The 21119-nt window shown below is 37.1% G+C and overlaps 1 protein-coding gene across 1 annotated transcript in view; it reads left to right on the top strand.

Moving 5' to 3' along the window:
• cachd1 (cache domain containing 1) overlaps positions 1–21119 on the top strand; it is a 198844-nt gene that overhangs the window by 125506 nt on the left and 52219 nt on the right. Inside the window, exons 7-14 of the mRNA XM_030133018.1 lie at positions 199–415; positions 567–716; positions 5613–5894; positions 8181–8330; positions 13240–13363; positions 14795–14912; positions 20242–20410; positions 20570–20712. Coding sequence (XP_029988878.1) covers positions 199–415; positions 567–716; positions 5613–5894; positions 8181–8330; positions 13240–13363; positions 14795–14912; positions 20242–20410; positions 20570–20712 — 1353 coding nt within the window. The remainder of the gene's footprint in view (positions 1–198; positions 416–566; positions 717–5612; positions 5895–8180; positions 8331–13239; positions 13364–14794; positions 14913–20241; positions 20411–20569; positions 20713–21119) is intronic.

The following is a 21119-nucleotide window of genomic DNA, read 5'->3' as shown; positions in this document are numbered from 1 at the left end:
AACGGTTGGTGAACATCAATGTATAGAGGATATTTAAAAGCTGACGGAAAGAAGTTATTTTATTTTTTGGGTTATTTCTGTAATGACAGTTAAACAACTAAACAGATTATTCAGTCCATATCTACATAACCAGAAATAATAAAATGAACTGTCTGCTAATAAACCCTTTCACATCCTCAAATCCTCCCTCCTCTTCAGATCTCCATTCTCTCGGTGGCAGAGACAGTTCGCTCCTGTTCTCTGGACCAGTGCTATAAGAGTCTGCTGTCTCCGGCGACCAGTGAGACCAAGAGGAAGATGAGCACCTTCATCTCCAACATCAAGGCGTCTGACGGCTTCACGCAGCACGCGGCGGGTTTCCAGAAGGCCTTCCAGCTGCTCAGAAACACCAGCAGCCTCAGCAAACAGAGCACCAGTAAGAAACACTACAGTAAAATGATCATGACACAGCACTTAAATAAGCCCCAACAGCACTTTGTTTGTCTCATTAGTTTCTCAGACACTCAGAGTATATTTTTTCCATTTTTTTTTATACATGTGCTGAAAATGTCACCTTGTTGTTTCAGCGACAGACATGGTGATCATCTATCTGTCGTCCGGTATCACATCTCGGGACTCATCGGAGCAAGAAAAGAGAGCGACGCTGAGTGTGGTCAGAGAGGAGAACCGCCACCTCAACAACTCCGTCATGATCCTCACCTATGCTCTCATGAACGGTAAGTCATATGTATGAGCTGAAAGTGAATTTGAATATTAATGAGATGCTAATGATCCTTAAAGGAGTTCTACGTAGTATTGATATTCCAAGTATAAAGGACACATTTGTATTATGGTTTTGAGTTTTCTTCTTAAAAGTAAAACTCACATATTTTGACAGTTTATCAACATAACAGTGTCTTATCTTCACATGCTGCATCAGCTGATTGTTTACATTATAGCTCTGTTAGCTTAGCTCTGTTTTTGACTGAAAACTGCCACAGTAAAACCACAGACCACCTACGTTTTCCGTACGGTTTGTGTTGTCAGTAGGTGAACTAAAGATCTGTTTGGAATCGAACACACAAGGTCAGAACTGTCACAGTTCAGTCTGAACCAGGGATGAACAAACAACTTGGTAAAGATAATGACACCCCATAATAACTTTATACCTTCATAAGCCTCAGAATCAAACTCACCTGTGTAGAAGATTGGTTGAGATTGTTGACATTTCAGGATCAAACTCTATTCTTTTCATTTAGAGTAGTGTCCTGTGGAGAAAACAACAACAGTACTTCTGGATTTGTTTTGTTAAAGTGGTCATATTTTGCTAAACCCACTTTTATTAGTCTTTGGTACATTTATTTGTGTATTTGGACCCTAAAAGTTGAAAGAGTTTGAAATTGAACCCTCCAGGTGCTGCAAAGCTATCTTTATATTAATTTTGGCAAAAATCGAGTGGATTTCTACAACCTGTTTTAATTCCTGCTTATTTTGTTATATCTACAACTAGTTACATCACGACATTTGCACATATAAGGTCAAGACTTCCGACAAACATTTCTCCGAGTACGACATAATTGTTTGTCAGCAGCAGCAGTTGCAGTAAAAACTGAAAATATGTCCAAACTTCAAGCTGATTACCTAAAATGTTGAGTTGTTGGGACAGAGCAGCACAACCAACAACCTGGAAGGGGTGGGGTGTGAAGTGGCTCATGCGCATTTAAAGGGTCAGCGCTCAAAACGACCTTTCTGGTGTCATTACTCAGAAATAGGGTTGAAGATGGACCTGTGGAGTTGAATTAATGAAGAATTCAGACTCAAGCATAGCATTTACAGTTTATGTAGACCACAGGGAAATATTTTAAAATGCATAATTCTATTTAAAAAAGCAAAATATTACTCCTTTAAAAAGAATTAACTTTCAGATTTAGTTGTTTTTACCTAGACAGCTTCGTTAAACAAAAATTTAAAGAAATATTTATATACAGCCAGGCCAAAAAAAGTCCCCAGGGAAATGTTTTAAAATGCATAATTCCATTTTTTAAAAAAGCAAATATCACTCCTTTAGATGAACAAATATCTACCATATCTATCAGACCTAAACATAGCATTTACAGTTTATGTAGACCGCAGGGAAATGTTTTAAAATGCATAATTCCATTTAAAAAAAGCAAAATATCACTCCTTTAAGTCAAAGCACATATCTGGAGGGATATTCAGCTAAACTTGTACATTTTATTCTTCACAATAATTACACTATTATTGCTGTTTTTTACAAGACTGTGATCTCTGACCATGGACCAGTATTTGGCCTTTGTGAGTTATAGTTTCTGTATTTGTGTCTTTGCGTACTCTACACATAAAGGATATAGAGAATAATTGTTCTGCTCTACTTTGGACTGTTTCTGTTTGCTGCATATCACTTCTTAGACACAATGTGCTGAAGGTTAGAGAGGTGCTCAGAAACCTCAAAGGCTTTTTGTTTTCTCTGTGTGTGTTGGCGTGGTGTCTGTGCTTCCTTTTTCTCTTTTTTTTTTATTATCCTCATCCAACCATCTGCCTCTCTACCCCCCCCCCCCGAACTCAGCAATACACATATACTCACCTCTGCCTTGCATGCATTAGTCCACCATTAATCTAAATATTTTTTTACATGACAAAATGGAAATGAAGTACATCTAAGAGAGGAGAGAGTGAGACTTCAAAGGGCGACTGCTCACTCTGTATGTGACTGACAGAGGACCTTGCCTGTTTAAAGAGCTCCATGATGAAAAGGATGCAGAAATCTGTCGTCCTTCGAGTTTATTTGCATTGCATATCCAAAAAAACATTTGTTTGGTTGCTGATGCTATTGCACACAGCTGAAAGGCCCACTGTGAGTGCGTCTTATTCCCTGCATCTCCTGCCAAATGTGAAGCACTGATTGTTCAAGGAGATCAGCAGTCCCTTGGCAGCAGCCTAATTCACTATTGTGTGTTTTGGAGAGTGTTTTTTGTCACTGTTTCCAGTCTATATGCTTATCATTACCTATTCACTTGGTGTATGTGTATATACTGGTTGTTTTGTCCACCGAATTAAACCTATTTGCACAAAACTAGTGTTACCTGTGGATCTCTTGTAAACTGTAATAATTGCGGAGATTGTCTGTGATCTTAATCCTGTGTGAATCTCCCATGTTTGTAATTTGTGAAGTAAAAATTCCATGACAACTTACCTATTTCAGCAAAGACAGAGATCCTGTAATAATATTGATGTAATGCAAATTAATATCTCTGAAATTTGGCAGGATATGCAACATTTTTGTTCCCTATGTGTATTTCTTCTGCCTTATTCCTGGTTAACCCTATCACGCCAAATGTATCATATTTGATACATGAGTTTTGAAGCCCTCTACATGATCAGTGTGATATTTTGTGTCTTGAAAAACCTGATGTATACAATTAGATACATGTAATGCACAGATAATCCACCAGGGGGAGGAATTTGTTCACCAGAGGCCTTTCCAGTGATACTACAAGATTGCCAGGGGGCTGAACTTTGTCAGTTTTGAAAAGGAATTACCATTTGTTAGACATGTTTGTGTTGTATTATGTTTTGACTGTTCAAAAATAATGATATTTGAGCATTGAGGCCCGATGTATCAAATATGATACAAAATTGAAAACCATACATGGAAATTGATATTTGAAAAAAAAATTTTTTGGGGGTTGCTGAGAAGGACAAAGTAAGGCTCCAGTTTTAAAGAACTGGAATTTTCTGTCAATGGTCTAATGGTTCAGGCTTTTAAAGTTAAAAGTTTTAAAAAGATGGAAATTCAGGAGGCTCATGTCATGATATAGCAGGGATATTCAGTGTAAGAGCAAAATGACACAAATTAGACAGTGGACATGTGATCATTTTTGCACTCCACCTATTCAGTGCTATTTATTCCTGTCTAACTCCATGGTCATTTGTCAGAGCACAATAAAACCTGTACATAGAGCTGTAACCTGCAGCCTGCAAGCCCTGGCCAACCTAAAATATTCAGCACTACAACCCCTGTCCCCCCCAAAGTTCTTGAACTATCAGAAAATACAACCTACCCCCCGAGCAGGGACTTTTCTGGGGTTAAAATAAAGTACCCAGAACTAAATTTAGACTGCGGTCCTTGTGGTCCAAACCTAGTTCGTAGTCCCAGGGGAAAGTTGATGCAGTGGAAACTAAAGATATTATAGGCCTGGTTTCATAAAGACAGTTTATACAAAAATGTAAAAAAACAAAAAACAAAAAAAAAACGTGTAATTTGGTAAAATTCACACCCACAGATAAACTGCAGCAATGTTTTATACTTGGTACTAAAAGAAGCAGAAGAACCATAAAATATTGCCAGTTTTTACTGTTCTTATTTCAATGACACACTCAAACACAGACTGTTCATAAGAAAACTCAATACTTTTAAGTCTGGTGGGATTTATGTAAAATAAAACACATCCACACCTACTCAGTACAGTTCATCAGTATACTCAACATTTAATTGAAGTGGGCGAAGCGGAAATTAAAGTGAACAAAAACCTATGCTGTCAGCAAGAATTCGCCTCGTTGTTCATTTGACTTTGCCACCCTGACGACATTGGCTCCCACCAGTCGCCCAGCATGATGATCAGCAAAGCATAGCCTTGGCATTAAACAGGGATTCTGCTGTAATCCAGTCAATGATTGGATACTGGCAGACATTCTCTTCTCTAGCCGTCCCCAGTAGGATTCGGGGATGCCAAATGTTCCAGGTGACAGCTGTAGGGGCCAGTCATGCTTATCCATTCTCCTCTAAATGGCCTCTAGATTTGGAAAGATATAGTCTCAATCTATGTCCTGATGTCAGCATTAACCTCTCAGCTACATATTTCCATTAATGCGATGAAGGATTTATTTGTGTTGTGATCTCTGGGCTTCGCACATGACAATTGGGATTGGCAGATGCGTAGGATTATATGGTAAAATCTTGCAAAGATCATGACACATGATCACAAGTTGGCGCCTGCATGTATGAAATGTCTGAGCTGACGACCGCAGATCAGAGGGAAATCTGAACTATGAACTAAACTTTCAACGTACATCATGTAAAAGATCCATAAGGAATGTAGAGCCTGGGTTGATGTCGAGGGCAGCCATGGCTCAGGAGGTAGGGCAGGTTGTCCAATAACTGGAGGGTTAGTGGTTCAACTCCCACTCTGTCCTAGTCATGTGTAGTTGTGTCCTTGGGCAAGACACTTCACCCACCTTACCTCCACTCACACTTTACTGTAACTAGATTTTTGAATGTATTGTAATTGGACCTGTGTATTGTGATTTTGCATCCTGAACCTTTTAATTTTTAGAGGACCCCAGGAAGAGTAGCCTGGCATGTGTGCCTCGGCTAATGGGGATCATTCATTTATTTATTTATTATTTATTTATTTATTTATTTTCGAACATGCAAAGAAACAAAATAGAACAAAATCAAGCAAATTGTGAGATACAGGGACATCGATTCTACTTTTCATTTGCAGTGACTGTGTCTAATAGAGCCTTAGCTGTGCCATCAGGTGCAGATTTGTCCTTTGCCATCATTTTCCCTTCCTCACTTCATCTCCTAAATGTCCTTTTTGTCATCTCAGAGGGTGTAACAGGCCTAAAGGAGCTGGCCTTCCTGAGGGACCTCGCCGAGCAGAATTCAATGAAGTACGGCGTCGACCGAATGTCCGACCGAGACCGGTTAGCAGCGGTGTCCTCTGGGTCACCAGGAGCATCCATGATGCCCGTTGTAAAGGGTAGCATGATGGTGCTGAACCAGCTGAGCAACCTGGAGACGACGGTGGGCCGCTTCTACATCAACCTGCCCAACCGAATGATCGACCTGGCTCGTTTCAGTTTGCCCTACGCTGACCCGATGGGAGATGGTAGGTGGCCTGGACACAGATTAGCACGTTCTCACACTTGAAAGTCTAAATAAAGGTTCATGTTTTTAAGATGTATATATTTGATCTGGTGAGTTTTGGTTCCATAGTCAATATTAATGACCATATTAAAGAAGTGTATGACCTACCTTTGTGGGCAGCACCTCCATGTATCTGACATTAATTGGTTAGATGTTGGTGTGTTGTCAGTTCAGCAGGTAACTTTTTCAACTTTTTCAAGGTAGTAATGTACACTCACAGTCAATGAAAACTTTGAGACCATATTTTTCGACATAATTTTTATTTTGAAACCCTAAACTGGATTTTTTGCATACGAATCATTTGTTTAGGATATTGGCATACAGAAACAAAAATCTAAAGTTTCAAGAATAATTTCAAAACAAAAAACTTAACAAAAGAAAATGGCACCTGCCTAACACAAAGTCACAACAGTAGCAGTCCTGGTCGGGTGTTGTCACTCTCTCTCGCCCTGGATGCGGTCTATCATCAACAGAGCCTGTCGTGTTGTGGCGTTCAACCAGGTTTGTGATTGTGGGTTGGGAACAGCCCATACATAGGCCTGGCTATATCACTGTAGCTCAAACCGGCCTCCATCATACCCAGTGCCCGGAGATGTTGTTCACGTGATAGACGTGGCATGATGCCGTTCACTGGACTAACAATGGTGGCCTTTTTTGGGCCTTTATATAGGCCTTCAAAACCAATCCTTAAATTGTGCAGATACCCACTGAGTATTGCTCAATGTATATTTGGTCCACTTTTGCAAAGAGACCAACCCATGTGCAATAAACCGTGACAACATGACAACTCATCATTATCTCAACTACCCCAGCACTAAGTCATCAATAAATCCACAATGAATAATTACAACCCCCCTACAAGTAGAAATATGCAGACATTTCTATCTCAAAGTTTCTATTGACTGTCAGTATATTTTTGTCTCCATGAAACTTCTATAATTGTAAGACTAGTTGCACATATTTCTGTTAGCCTCTTAAACCCGCCTGTGTTGCCATGGTTATGTTATGGGAACCAGAACAACGTCCGCTAAAAGCTCAACAACAACAATTTTCAGGAAACAGAACACAATCCAAATAACATGCACTTAATTGGGCAAATATCAAACACAAGCTAACAGTCTGAGCCCAGCGTATGTCATGAAGAATTTCATAAAACATCAGACCAATATGACCAACTTTGCAGCGCTAAGCTAACATTAAGCAGATCCAACGGTACAAGCATTATTTCTCTAACGATAAAACTCACTGAATGAGCTGAAGAAGAGCAAAAATAAACTTCACATCCTGATTATGATTACAAGTGTTGTCGTACCGTTGCTGTTTTCTGATCATATCTCGGTTATAAATTAATGAAGCTTCTGCTCGCGGCTAATCCATTGTTTTACGAAACATTGAAATGATTCCCACTGGAAACAAATATCTCAGGGTTTAACAGGTTCAGGGTCTTAAAAAGTCTTAAAAGTCTTGAATTTACAAATCTGCATTTAATACCTTAAAGTCTTTAAAAGGTATTAAATTTGATATGGTAGGTCTTAAGTTATGCTGCCATAAACTTGTTAACTGTGTTGTGTTTAAGTGTATTTGGGAAATGTCTAAACTAGAAAGAAAAAAACATTATTCTACTTAGTTCCACCTGTTCCAACCTGATAATTTATGTTTAATTAGGTACCAATTATTGCTAACTTAGCAGCCTGTGGTGAGAAATGACTTGGAAGGATGGGAATCAAGGGGTTGGAGTAAATAAATACATTTTCGTAAATTCTAGGAGTCGTAGATTTTTGCCAGTATGACCATGAAATGGGCTTTAAATTCTGTTCTAAGTTGTCTTAAAAATGTCTTAAATTTAACTTGCAGAAACTTGTAGGCACCCTGAGGTTAAATCCTCTTTTCCATTGCAGCTCTTTTTCATCTTGTTTTGCTTATTGACTGATTTTTAATTGACACGAACATCTGAACCATAAAAGAAAATGTTTTCACAGTAAAAACAAACTAGACTACGGAGCAGTTTGATCCAGACCAAGACTTTTCCTCCAGTTTTGGTTTGGATCGAACAGAAAAGCGATGAAGTCCAGTCCTCCATGAATCCCAAGTTTTAATTCCCCCTTAGACAAGTTTAAAGTCTGTGTTTAGTATAGTTTGCCATGATTTATTTTGACATAAACTGAAAACACAGGATGAACATACCTGAGATTTGTCATGACATTTACTCGGACTTTCCCTCTCTCTCTTTCTCTCCGTCTCCTTCCAGGGTTTATTATGACTGTGAGCCGGCCGTGTTATTTCGGTAACCTGCTCCTGGGCGTGGTTGGCGTGGACGTGAACTTGGCCTACATCTTGGAGGACGTCACCTACTACCAAGACTCTCTGGCTTCGTACACATTCCTCATTGACAACAAAGGTCAGCCTTACAGAGATGGACACAGTGACTGTAAACCCCTCCAGAACAAACATCTACAGTCGCGGAAAAAAACATTAGACCGCCCCTTGTTTTCTTCAATTTCTTGTTCATTTTAATGCCTGGTACAACTAAAGATTCATTTGTTTGGACAAATATAATGATAACAACAAAAATAGCTCATAGGAGTTTAATTTCAGAGCTGATATCTAGCTATTTTCCATGTTTTCTTGATAATAACCAAAATCACTTCAGTTCTTCCATCAATATCTATGGCATTGTACTGACAAAAACAGTGCTTTTAGTCATTCCATGTTTTCTTTTCTGTCTGTTTTAGTCACATGATACACACAGGAGTAGTACTTGATTGCATAACTAGTGTTTTTGATGACTTTTGACGGTCTAATAATTTTTTCCACGACTGTATGTTGGGAATCAACCTCAGAAAAAAATAAATTCACTCCAAACCTGGAGCCAAAAAAATTGTAGGTTTTCTCTTGAATTTGAAGCGTGAACCAGCTTCTCTGGGTAAAAATGGAATAATTACCTATTTTTATCTAATTGAAATGTTCTTAGAAGATAAGACACTTCTGGTTCTACTCTAAAATCTACCCTGTGATGTAGATTTTAGCGTATTTCCTCGTGTATATTGGAGGAATAATAATAATAAATACTGACATAAACAGTGCTTTTAGACATTCCATGTTTTCTTTTTTGTTTGTTTTAGTCACATGATACACACAGGAGTTAGTACTTGATTGCATAACTATTGTTTTTGATGACTTTTGATGGTCTAATAATTTTTTCCACAACTGTATGTTGGGAATCAACCTAGGAAACGCTAGGAAGTAGATTGAGAGAGTAAGTAGGAATTTTTGGTTGAATGCAACAAAAGCACAATAAGCACATGAATTACCTTGACTGATTTAAGCTGGAATTGGATGAAATAATGTATTACCACATTTCATTCTGTTTTGCATGGTATAACTAACCATTAAAGCAACAGTGTTTGATAGTTTTGTAGCTTCTCTGGGTAAAAATGTAATAATTACCTAGTTTTATCTAATTTAAATGTTCTTAGAAGATAAGATACTTCTGCTTCTACTCTAAAATCTACCCTGTGATGCAGATTTTAGCATATTTCCTCATGTATATAGGAGAAATAATAATAATAATAATAATAATAAATGCTGCCAAAAACAATGCTTTTAGGCATTCCAAGTTTTCTTTTTTGTCTGTTTTAGTCACATGATACACACAGGAGTTAGTACTTGATTGCATAACTATTGTTTTTGATGACTTTTGATGGTCTAATAATTTTTTCCACAACCATATTTCGGGAATCAAACTCTGCGTCTCATGTACTCCGTTATATTCTTCACTGGACTGGCAGAACAGTCAACCACAAATCAGGAAGTCAGGACCTCTTTTTTTCAGCAATACTTCCACTTCTGTTCAGCCGCAAATGTTTTAGGCGTACGACCAGTTTAGGCTTCACATCACCACATCTGTGCTTGTTTTCTACAAAAATAACAGGTGGGCCAGGTACTACAAAAACACATTTACACATGGCATGCTACTTTGAGTTCAGTGCTACTCATAAAGCAACTATTAACCTCCCCGTCCACAAACTCCCGTATTCTCCAAAACATTTCAAGGCCTATCCAGGGCATCAATCCTTATTAAACAAACACTTCAAATAGCTACAGACCAGCTCATTTTGGTTTTTCTTGCTTCTCATATAAACTGAATTACACTTTATTTTGTCTGTCTCAACTTCCTCCATTGCCATTATTCCATATTAGGCTTAATTGACATCTTCTAGTGGTGCTGGCGTTTCTTTGGCTTTTCAGTTTCTTTTTAGCCATGCCTCAGTGCATTGCCACAGCGCAGGGCGGCAGCCTCCACGTCCGGTCTTGGTTTGTTTTGGCCTCTGCTGAGGGGGTCTTTACTAAACCACTGGTGCTGTAAAACAGGTATGTTGTGCTCTGTGGGCCCAGAGAGCAGTGACACTCCTAATCGGGCTGACGAAGCATTCATAAGTAAAACACAAGTTGGCCTTATTTACTGCGTTAGGTGTTTAATAGCAGCTGGGAGAGTTTTAATTCTGAGTGAGTGTAAAGTTGAAGGAGAATTGATCTTTTGGCTCATATCTGTTGTTCTTACCAAGGTTATTATCGTTAACGAAAACTAAGGAAATGACGAAAACTAGAATTGAAAAAACATTTTCATTAACTGAAATAAATAAAAACTATATTTAAATGAAAAAAAACATAACTAACTGAAACTGTATTGTGTGCATACAAAACTAACTGACACGTATAAAAATTAGGGATAAAATTCCCTTGGTTTTCATTTTTGTCAACATCGGATTGATACGAAAGTAATTCATTTCGCTCTGGCAATTTTAGCTGGAGGCACCACACGGTACTTCATGGTCCGTCACTTCTCGTCACTTGTCGTTTAGTCGTCTTCTCATCCCCACTCTACCTGGAAACATGAAGACTAATGTTGAGAGAAAGTAGAGTCCTGTATGGGGTTTATTTGAATACGACAGTGAAGAAGATAAAAGATAGGACAAAACTAAACTAAAACTAAGCATTTAGAAAAAAATGAAAACTAATAAAAACTAGCAAACCTGCTCTAAAAACTAATTAAAACTAACTGAATTAGAGAAAAAAAAGTCAAAACTAAATAAAACTAAACTATAATGAAAAATCCAAAACTATTATAACCTTGGTTCTTACCGTGCCATACCATGCCAACTTTATTTATAAAGCACTTTAAAAACTTTACAGCTGGCCAAAGTGCCGTACACGAATCATAAAACAAGGGAATAAATAAGTAAAACACTAGTTGCTTTTCCATTGACCCTCAAATTGTGCAAATATAACTTACGCATAAAAATTTACCTGATGGAAAAACGACAATTTCGCCAAAAGTCTGATTTTTCGATAAAAAGTTTTGGCGCTGGCAAAAGGTGGTTTTTTTCGACGTAGCGCAAATGGTATATCACGCAAAACTGCAATGGAAAGACCTTTTTCGCAGCTAGAGTCAGGTGAGTTAAAAAAGCAGATGTTGACGCATGTTACAACAAGCGAAGAAGAAGAAGAAGAAGCATGTCGTAGTATGTGTGGACACACCAGGAAACCCGATCATTTTTTTAATTTAGTATGCGTTAGAGGGGTAATATATAATAATAATGAATATATCTGTAAATCAACACCGTATTTATGTTCATCGCCATGCTTATGGAATGACTTCTTGTGTCATCTCGCGATAATAAATAAACATATCATCGCATTTGTGATTTAATGGAAAAACTGACATTATGCACTTTTTTTCTTTGACATTTAGTAAATATCGGTAAAGTTTTGCGCAGATGTCCAATGGAAAAGCGACTAATGATAACACAAGATGCAAAGCTTGCTTAGAACAACAAAATACAAACATCATAAAAAACAAAGACAAATTAAAATCTGGTTAAAACAGCATAGGAAATCTAAAAAAAACATGTCACTCACTGATTAAAAGCAAATGAGAAAAAGTGCGCTGTCAGTGAAAGCTCCGGAACACCAACAGGAAGCAGTGAAAACATTAAAAAAAACAGTCAAAACATTATGAAAGTAGTTACTTTAAGAAGAGGCAGGAGCAGTAGGAGGTCTAGAGGACAGGTCAAGGTGGATTTTTCAAGGTCGGAGACAGGAGAGAGTCGATTTCTGGACAAAGCAGAGTATCTGTCATTTACATGCCCGAGTGGCTTGAATGAGCCTGAGTGTCTGAATTCTTAACTATTACTGCTAATTACTCTGATTACTCTGAGGGGATTTTTTGCAGCTGTGGAACTTTCGCTCCTTTGCTGTGCCGTTCAATGAGACTCTTATTTTTGTTTTTTTTCCACCACCCGTCTAAATTGTTTGTTATTGTAATAAATATGGTATCAAATTATAGCTTATTACTGAAGCACGCTTATTAGTGCAGCGACTCTGTAAACACTGACAAATGACTCCCATTAAAATTATTAGCTGGTATTCATAATGTCGGCAGCCAGTTTATTTAGGTAAATAAACTAATGACAAGCACCAAAAGCTAAATATGGTAGATGCATAAATTAGTGCAAAAATATTTTTTTATTTTACTGACTTTATGTGACAGTGTTGGGGGTTTTTTAGACAAAAACAAGCCTGTGCCTGAACCTTATGTTTATATTATGCTATAATTCTTATTAAGTATCAGTTGAATGCATCCAGCACTGGGAGGCTGAGAAAAGTAAACCAGTTTTGTCGTGGATATTCCTGTTTTTCTGCTTCGTTCGCCATTCTGTCCCGTTCCACTGGTTCATCCCAGTGCTGCACATAAACTGAAGTTCACTGTCTTTTGTCTAATCAGAAGAAGGTGAATGTGCTGCATTCTGCTGTTACCCATGACAAATCCAGACAGGCTGTTATGTACTTAATATCCTCAGTTTATTAGAACCATATAAAAACCCATGATTTTGTTGTTTACTCCTTTGAAAGCAGATTGGAGCCTTCAATCCTGTGTTTCTTGAGGGTTTTCTCTCTTAAAAGAAGGATTACCACTTCTGTGTTTATCCTTACATTCCCACCAAAACCCAGACACTCGTGTTTACAACTTAGAGTTTAGTTTTAGGGGTAGATGCTGTTGTCTCACTCAGTAAATATTAAGATTCTTTTTTTTTTTTTTTTTTTTTTAGGAGGGGGGTGCACACTTCTGGCATCACTTAGCACTTGGTTGCTAAGGTTAACCATTGTGAAGTTAAAGTTTTTTTGTGTGTGCAATTTGTTGCATCACCCTCTCTGCCTGTTGGGAATGAATTAAACTGTTGATGTGTTTGCGGTTACAGAAAATGCATGAATAAATATTGATGTTTTTGTCGGTTATGTTTTCCCAGGTTACACCCTGATGCACCCGTCCCTGACACGGCCCTACCTGATGACGGAGCCCCCCCTGCACACAGACATTATCCACTACGAGAATATCCCAGGATTCCCTGTTGTCAGACAGAATATTCTCAGGTAAGGAGCCATAATCTTCATTTCTATATGTCGTAATTATTCTTTTATCTATTTGTTTATTTCTTTGTATTTTATGTATTGTCTGTTTTATCTTGTTGTACAGTGTCCTTGGGTGTCTTGAAAGGCACTTATAAATACAATTTTATTATTATTATTATTATTATTATTATTATTATTAGCTTTATGTCATTGACCTGTTGCAGATTTGAAATAGAGATGCACTGCTTGTAAAATTCTCAGCTAATACAGTAGCTGATGTTGATACTGATGTTATTTTCTACTTCTTTATTTCATGTTTGTTATTATTTATCACCCCCACACACACACACAAACAAGAAGTTCTTAACTATAAATATGGAAATACTATTTCCAAGGCTTTTCAGCCCTTCATCACGTTATTTTTGAATGAAGGCAGATACAGACATACAAATTCATGACAAAACCTTTAATATAACGGGACAGATAAATATCTGTCTCTATCATCAGTAAAAAGATACTGTACAGTGACACAAAACAGTATGTAAACCCATTGAAAATTCATAGTTTTCTTGTCATGGAACATCTTACATGTAAACTGAAATTGAAAGAAATCTCTTTATAAAAAACTGGGGGAAAATAGCTGATATTCAGGGAAAAATGTGACTATTAAGGGACCTAAACACATTCTGACACAAACACACACTGTTCACCCTAAGGAGATTGGATTGTATTATACTGATAAAAATGACAAATAAATAAAAATTATAAAATAAAATAAAAAAAAAAAATCATAGTTTTCTACATGAATTGGTCATAAATGTATAAGCTGAGGCCTGCGTCTGGGATGTCCTTTGACAAAATGTATTTTGTTAATGAATTGTTGATTTTAATAACTGTTTGTAATAATTTTGTGATTGATTGATCAAGTGTGATCTGATCTGGATTTGGATCAAAAGTACAGACAAACACTACGATTTTAACCACATACCAAAAAACAGTTATATTCCATGTTTGTATTGAACACGACTGTTAAACACTCACAGTTTTATTGGAAAAACTAAGTGAACCCAGAGGCTGAAAACTTCAAAAAAGAGCTAAATGGAGTCTGTAGTTTACAGACCTGAAATTCAGTAAAGAAATGAGACTTGAGTCATGTTTTGAGAGACTTTGACTTCCATAAAACACTCGAACATCTCCAGTTTGCTGTTGGTAAGAAACGTCTGCTGGTGCCATGTCTGTAAACAAAGAACATTTTAAAGGGTTCAGATATGTTTTCTTTCCACTGCATGTGCTGATACCAATGTCTGGACGATCTACTAGTGCATCCCTATTTCTCGTAGTATTTATTTGACATTCTAGCTTGAAGTATGTGTTTGAAATGCTGTTCTTTTTCTATTTATTTATTTTTTAAAAAGAAAGGAAAAAAAATTGTTGTTTTTTTTTCTTGTGCAGCCTTCCTTTGGGCAGCCAGGTTATCAGTGTTCCGGTCAACTCCTCTCTGTCGTGGCATACAAACCGACTCAGAGACAACAGCAAAGACGCGTACAACGTCAGCTACGCCTGGAAACTGGTAGGTGATGGTGAAGACAACAGGCACACAAAACACACAAAACAAACAGGGAATCGTGTTGTTTTTAAAGAGAAAACACAAGAATATTATAAACCTGTCGTTGCCTAGTATTTCATTTCAAACTCTCACATTGTCAAACTACAGATGAATAACAGTGTTTGAGCAGACGCCAAAGAGCCGATGTCATAATAGGACGATAACTCAAGTACTTTAACACTGTCCTCGCTTTTTGTTCATCTGTTTTTCTTAATCACTGCTGACAAAATGCTCTATAGAAGCTCTCAGCCTCTGCGTCTCCACCAAACCTCCACCTTAAATTAGTCGTCGTAATAAAAACCAAGCGGACCCACACCCAAAACCCGTCTATCCCTCGGATCTGCTTTTCCTCCAAAGCCCACGAGTGTCATGTTTTAGGAGCAAATGGCAACAAGACAGCAAAAACATCACGCCATATTAGGTCTTTTTTTTTTTTTGCTTTTGCTTTTTGACATTTAGATTTTTTGGCAGGAGCAAAAATATCACACTTAATTTAGGCATTCACTTTGGCCTTTCTTTAAACGCTTTTGACATTTTGTTTTTTCCTCTCAGGCGCTACAGTTCAGACACCTCACCTTTTGCCATGATTTTGGCAGCTGTACTTTCAAATAACATATAAATGGTAAATAAAAAGTGTGTTTCCCGCATGGAGCTGTCCTTTTCTTTAATCCGTGAAGACTTGAAGCAGTCGCCTTCAGTCAAAAGTATCTACTGATCTAAAAAGTTTACCAAGTTTTCATCCACTAATCCTATCAATACATTAAAGTAATCAGATAAAATGCAGATTCTCAGCGTTTAAATTATATCAGATATGACCCGTTTTGGACATTTAGATACTCCGAAGTGAATGTTGAACATTGATTCACTAATAAAACCCATGTAGCTGGACAAATGATGGTTATAGACGCTTCTTTTTATGTTCAGTTAATGATGTATTTTGCTGAAAAAGTCACTTTTTCTTCAGTTTTCTCTATTTTCTTTTTTTTTTTTTTTTTTTTTTACTTTTTTTTTTTATTGTTTGATTTCTGTACAATACAAAACAAACATAAGGGACATTTTGGATACATTGACCATAATAAAACTTTGTGACTAATTGGTTTTAGTAATGTGAAGTTGAAATGCTCTTCTTGAGTCCTCAATCTATGGGTCGGAATATCCATCTCAAATATTCTATTCACAGTTTGTATCCAGTCGTTAGTTGTAGATGGTTGTAATCTGCACCATATTTTGGTAATAGCCTTTTTGCAGGCTTCTAATAGAATTTTAAACAAATATCTATCTTTTTTTTTTTTTTACATTATTACCAATAATACATCCAAAATACATCACCAAACATGTTTTAGGGATTGCATAACCCAATATCTTAACAATTGTTGAATATACATTATCCCGAAATGAAAATGATGCAAGTTTAGGGCATAACCAAAAGACATGCATGATTTACATTCAGTTTTCTCCATTTTCTTTCTTTCTTTTTTTTTTTTCTTAGTTTTATTGTTTGATTTCTGTACAATACAAAACAAACATAAGGGACATTTGGGATACATTGACCATAATAAATGTTTGTGACTAACAATTTGTTTTAGTAATGTGACGAAGTGAAAATTGTCCATTTTTCCCATTTATCATGACGCTGCTCTTCTTGAGTCCTCAATCTGTGGGTCAGAATCTCCAACTCAAATATTCCATTCACAATTTGTATCCAGTCATTAGTTGTAGGTGGTTCCATTTTTTGGTAGTAGCCTTTTTTATAGGCTGCTAATAGAATTTTAAACACATATCTGTCATTTTTTTCTTACATTACTACTAATAATACATCCAAAATACATCACCAAACATGTTTTAGGGATTGCATAACCCAGTATCTTAACAATTGTTGAATATATATTATCCCAAAATTATGCAAATTTAAGACATGTACAGGGTGGGGAAGCAAAATGTACAATATTTTGAGGCAGGGATTGAAAGACAGTGTATGACCAATTAGTTTATTGAAAGTCATGAGAATTTATTTGCCACAAGAAAATTAACATAATAGAAAATGTTTTTATTCTATGTGTCCTCCTTCTTTCTCAATAACTGCCTTCACACGCTTCCTGAAACGTGCAAGTGTTCCTCAGATATTCGGGTGACAACTTCTCCCATTCTTCTTTAATAGTATCTTCCAGACTTTCTCCTAATAGTTTTGCTCATAGTCATTCTCTTCTTTCCATTATAAACAGTCTTTATGGACACTCCAACTATTTTTGAAATCTCCTTTGGTGTGACGAGTGCATTCAGCAAATCACACACTCTTTGACGTTTGCTTTCCTGATTACTCATATGGGCAAAAGTTTCTGAAAAGGTATGGATAATAGTGTTAGGTATGATTATGACATCAATATATGTTTGGTTTCAAAACAATTGACGTAGTGCCTGCTGAGAAAAAACAACTAAATATTCATTGTAAATTTTGCTTCCCCACCCTGTACATGATTTACATTCAGTTTTCTCTATTTTCATATAATAACCTTTGAATTTACTCTGAGCTTTTATGAACATCTACTTGATCATTAACATAAATGCAGGAAAATACCAGATTATATGATGAAAAATCACTTAAAAAATTCATTGAGAAGTTGCCAAAAAAAAGGACTGTAAGGGTTCACAAGTACGTTACAGAGGCTGCGTTCATGAATAGATCATGTATTGCCTGCAACAAAAGTCTATGTTGATTTAGGGAGAAAAAGTTACCAGAAGCTCCTTTCTACAAAATTTACTATGTTTGTTGAAAGCCTCTGAATCTGTAACCAGACCGGCTCTGTGTATTTGTTTAATAATCAGCGGGAGTGAAAACGGTTGTTGGACCGGACACATTTATCTACGCTGTAAGACGCCTGCCGCCTATAAAACACCAACTGTGATGTCTAAAGTAAAACACTGGAAGAATGAGCACACAGGGATGAGCAGCATGTGTAATGTCACTGTCTCTGGGTCTGGACAAAACAGGAGTCGAGTCTATGAATTATGTGAAGGCCTCATTTCATATCCAACACATTTGGTCCCTTAAAGGTGTAGGACACAACAGTTCCACATTAGAATACCTTAAAACACTGGTTCCCAACCTTTTTTGGCTCGTGACCCCATTTTAACATCACAAATTTTTGGCGACCCCAGACATTCAAAACAGAGACTTTTTTTTTTTGTTGCTCAGATTAATTTGTTTTTGATCATGTAATAGTTTGCTATAGTATGTTGCAAATATATACGACATTTAGTCTATATAATGTATATTATTCTGGATGGAGGCAGAAAAGCCAGGTGTAGATTACTGCACAGTCAGAATTGGATTGTCCTCGGTCAGGATACGTACAGTCAGTCCAACTTGGATTTACAAGGCTGACAATTAATACCGAACAAACAAGAACTCAAACTCTGAATTATGAACGAGCTGCACCATCTGAAACTGACCACAATGAACATTTGAAAGATAAACAGAACCACAGTGCTTCAGTTTCAGCTTCAGAGTTTGTCATGTCTTTTACGGATTGTGATTGTCTCTGTCAACTCACCATATATTTTTTATTAGTTAAGTTTTTTTGTTTGTTTGTTTGTTTTTAATCAATTACTAAAAATTTCAGGTGACCCCATTTGAATTCCAGGCAACCCCACGGTTGAAAAACACTGCCTTAAAAGCACCAGTCCTGTATTGTGTAGAGTTTTGTTCTTGAATTTGTTAGTTATATTCACTCTTATGTCCCATTTTACTCAGTTGCTTGTCCAACTTGCGATACACGTCTGTGCAATAACTTATTTATGAATATGTATATATGTATATATTACATGCAAATCTATTTATCTGGTACTTCTCCATTTTATTCTGTTGGCTCTTCTTATTCTGTCCAACTGCAGCTGAATGGAGTCCAAGAAAAATTTCCCCACAGGGACAATAAAGTATATCTTATCTTATCTTAACTTTTACTGTGAAACACATTTAACAGTTAAACTGTACTTTTTAATAGTAATATACCCATTGTTTTGGCCAAAGTGTATAATTATTATTTGCATGCAACTTAACAACACGGAACCACAATTATTGATATGTTTCAGTATCTACATGTTGCTTTTGCTACAAGTTGTTGTGTCCAGTGATGGGATAATGTTATAGTAACTAGTGTTGTACTTAACCCATAAAGACCCAGTGTTCCTAATGTGACAAATTAATTTTTCTCTATTTCTACCTTTCTTAACTGATTTATCACCTTTTTTTTAAATCATTGTCTGTATTTTGCATTTTTTTTGGTATAAATCATGTATTTTCTTATATTTAATTCACTCATCATATGTATGTTCATGAAAACTCAGATTAAATTCAAAGATGATTTTGTCAAAATAGAGAAAAATGAAGAAAAAGTTACTTTTTCAGCAAAGATATTGCTAACTGAATATAAAAAACAAGTATTTCCATCCACTGTCATTGATCCAACTCTGTGAGTTTTACTGGTGAATCAGTGTTGTAGAAGATGACGGTGTTTCCACGGCAGCTATGGAGCCTCTGAACGTCCAAATGGGTCATATCTGATGGCCATGAAAAGACGACAAACTGCATTTTACAACAATTATTTACATGTATTGATAGGATTAGTGGATCTGTAGCTATTAAACATCTTATATCCATAGACGGTTTGTGTCACCAGTGGCTGTTTAGGTCTTTATGGGTTAAGACCACATAATTTGAGACCATAAAAGGACATATTATAGTTTATCAGATATAAATGTCCATTACATAAGGGGACTCATCTAATGTTAAATTAGAATTTAACATTATTACCTCCGCCAAGGAATGGCGGAGGTTATGTTTTCATTGGGGTTTATCTATCTGTTTGTCTGTTAGCAAGATAATTCAAAAAGTTATGGATGGATTTGGATTTTCAGGAAATGTTGATACTGGCACAAGGAACAAGTGATTAAATTTTGGTGGGAGGGGGCTGATCTGCCTTAGCAGAGGTTTGCGCTCTCAGAGTGCTTTTCTAGTTTTAGCTGATGTTACTTGTGGTTATTTAATGTGAATATATATCACTAAATATAGTGTGGTGAAATTGTGGTGTAAATAATAACTCCCATTACCCTAAATTCAGGACACAAAAAAGCTAATCATTGTGTGTAAAGATGAGGGCCTGTACCTGGGTAGATATTGACATGTTTATGATTAAAAATAAAATGAGCTGAAACATCTGTCTAATAAATATATCCAACCCTGTCCTATCTCTACCTTTTCTGCTAAATAAATTTACCTCTTCCTCCTTCTTTTCAGGTTCAGGACACGTCCTTCATCCTGTGCATCGTCTACGTGCAGCCAGAAATCCCAGTGAAGCAGCTGAAGAACCTGAACACCGCCCCCAGCTCTAAGCTGCTCTACCACCGTTTAGACCTGCTGGGTCAGCCCAGCTCCTGCCTGCACTTCAAACAGCTCGCCACTGTCGGTAAGAAAAACCCCAGATCCACTCACCTGGGGTAATACACCTGGAATAACCTGGAAGAAATAAAGTCTCCCAACTTTATTCTCTCCATCGTTGGCTCTGAAACGGTCATTAGCGTCTCTGACTGTCAGTGTTTTTTTTCCTTTTCTGTGCCTTTCTCAGAGTCTCCCACTGTGATGCTGGCAGCTGGGAGTTTCTCGTCTCCCTACGAACACCTCAGTCAGCCTGAAACCAAGCGCATGGTGGAGCACTACACCGCCTACCTGAGTGATAACACCAGGCTCATAGCCAACCCAGGCCTCAAGGTACACGAGCATAGGAACGCAGATGGAGCTCAGAGCTAAGCCCCGCCTGGAGGCAAACGCACTATTGTTTATTTGACAAAACACATCATGCATATCCAGCCCATCCTATATATAGAGAGAGAGATATAGATAGACAGATGTTAAAGTTATTGTAGGTACTTGCACTTTCACACTTGATTCATATTAGTCCAGATACTTTAATATAAATTTTACAGTCACTTTGCATTCAGCTCAAAGATGTTGAACTCCTAATGCTGCTTACATTAAAACTAATTATCACTCCTACTAAATGAAGCTCTCTTTAAGAAGAGGACGAACCCCTGTGTAGTTTTGGCAGTCTATGTGCATTCCTGTCCTGGGGGGGAGCAGGAGGTTAGAGTCTGGACTCTAAGCCCAGTCCCGGTCCC

The sequence above is a fragment of the Sphaeramia orbicularis genome, chromosome 4, assembly GCF_902148855.1.
Source record: "Sphaeramia orbicularis chromosome 4, fSphaOr1.1, whole genome shotgun sequence".
NCBI classification, from domain to species: domain Eukaryota; kingdom Metazoa; phylum Chordata; class Actinopteri; order Kurtiformes; family Apogonidae; genus Sphaeramia; species Sphaeramia orbicularis.
This window is presented reverse-complemented; position numbering and strand designations above follow the sequence as displayed.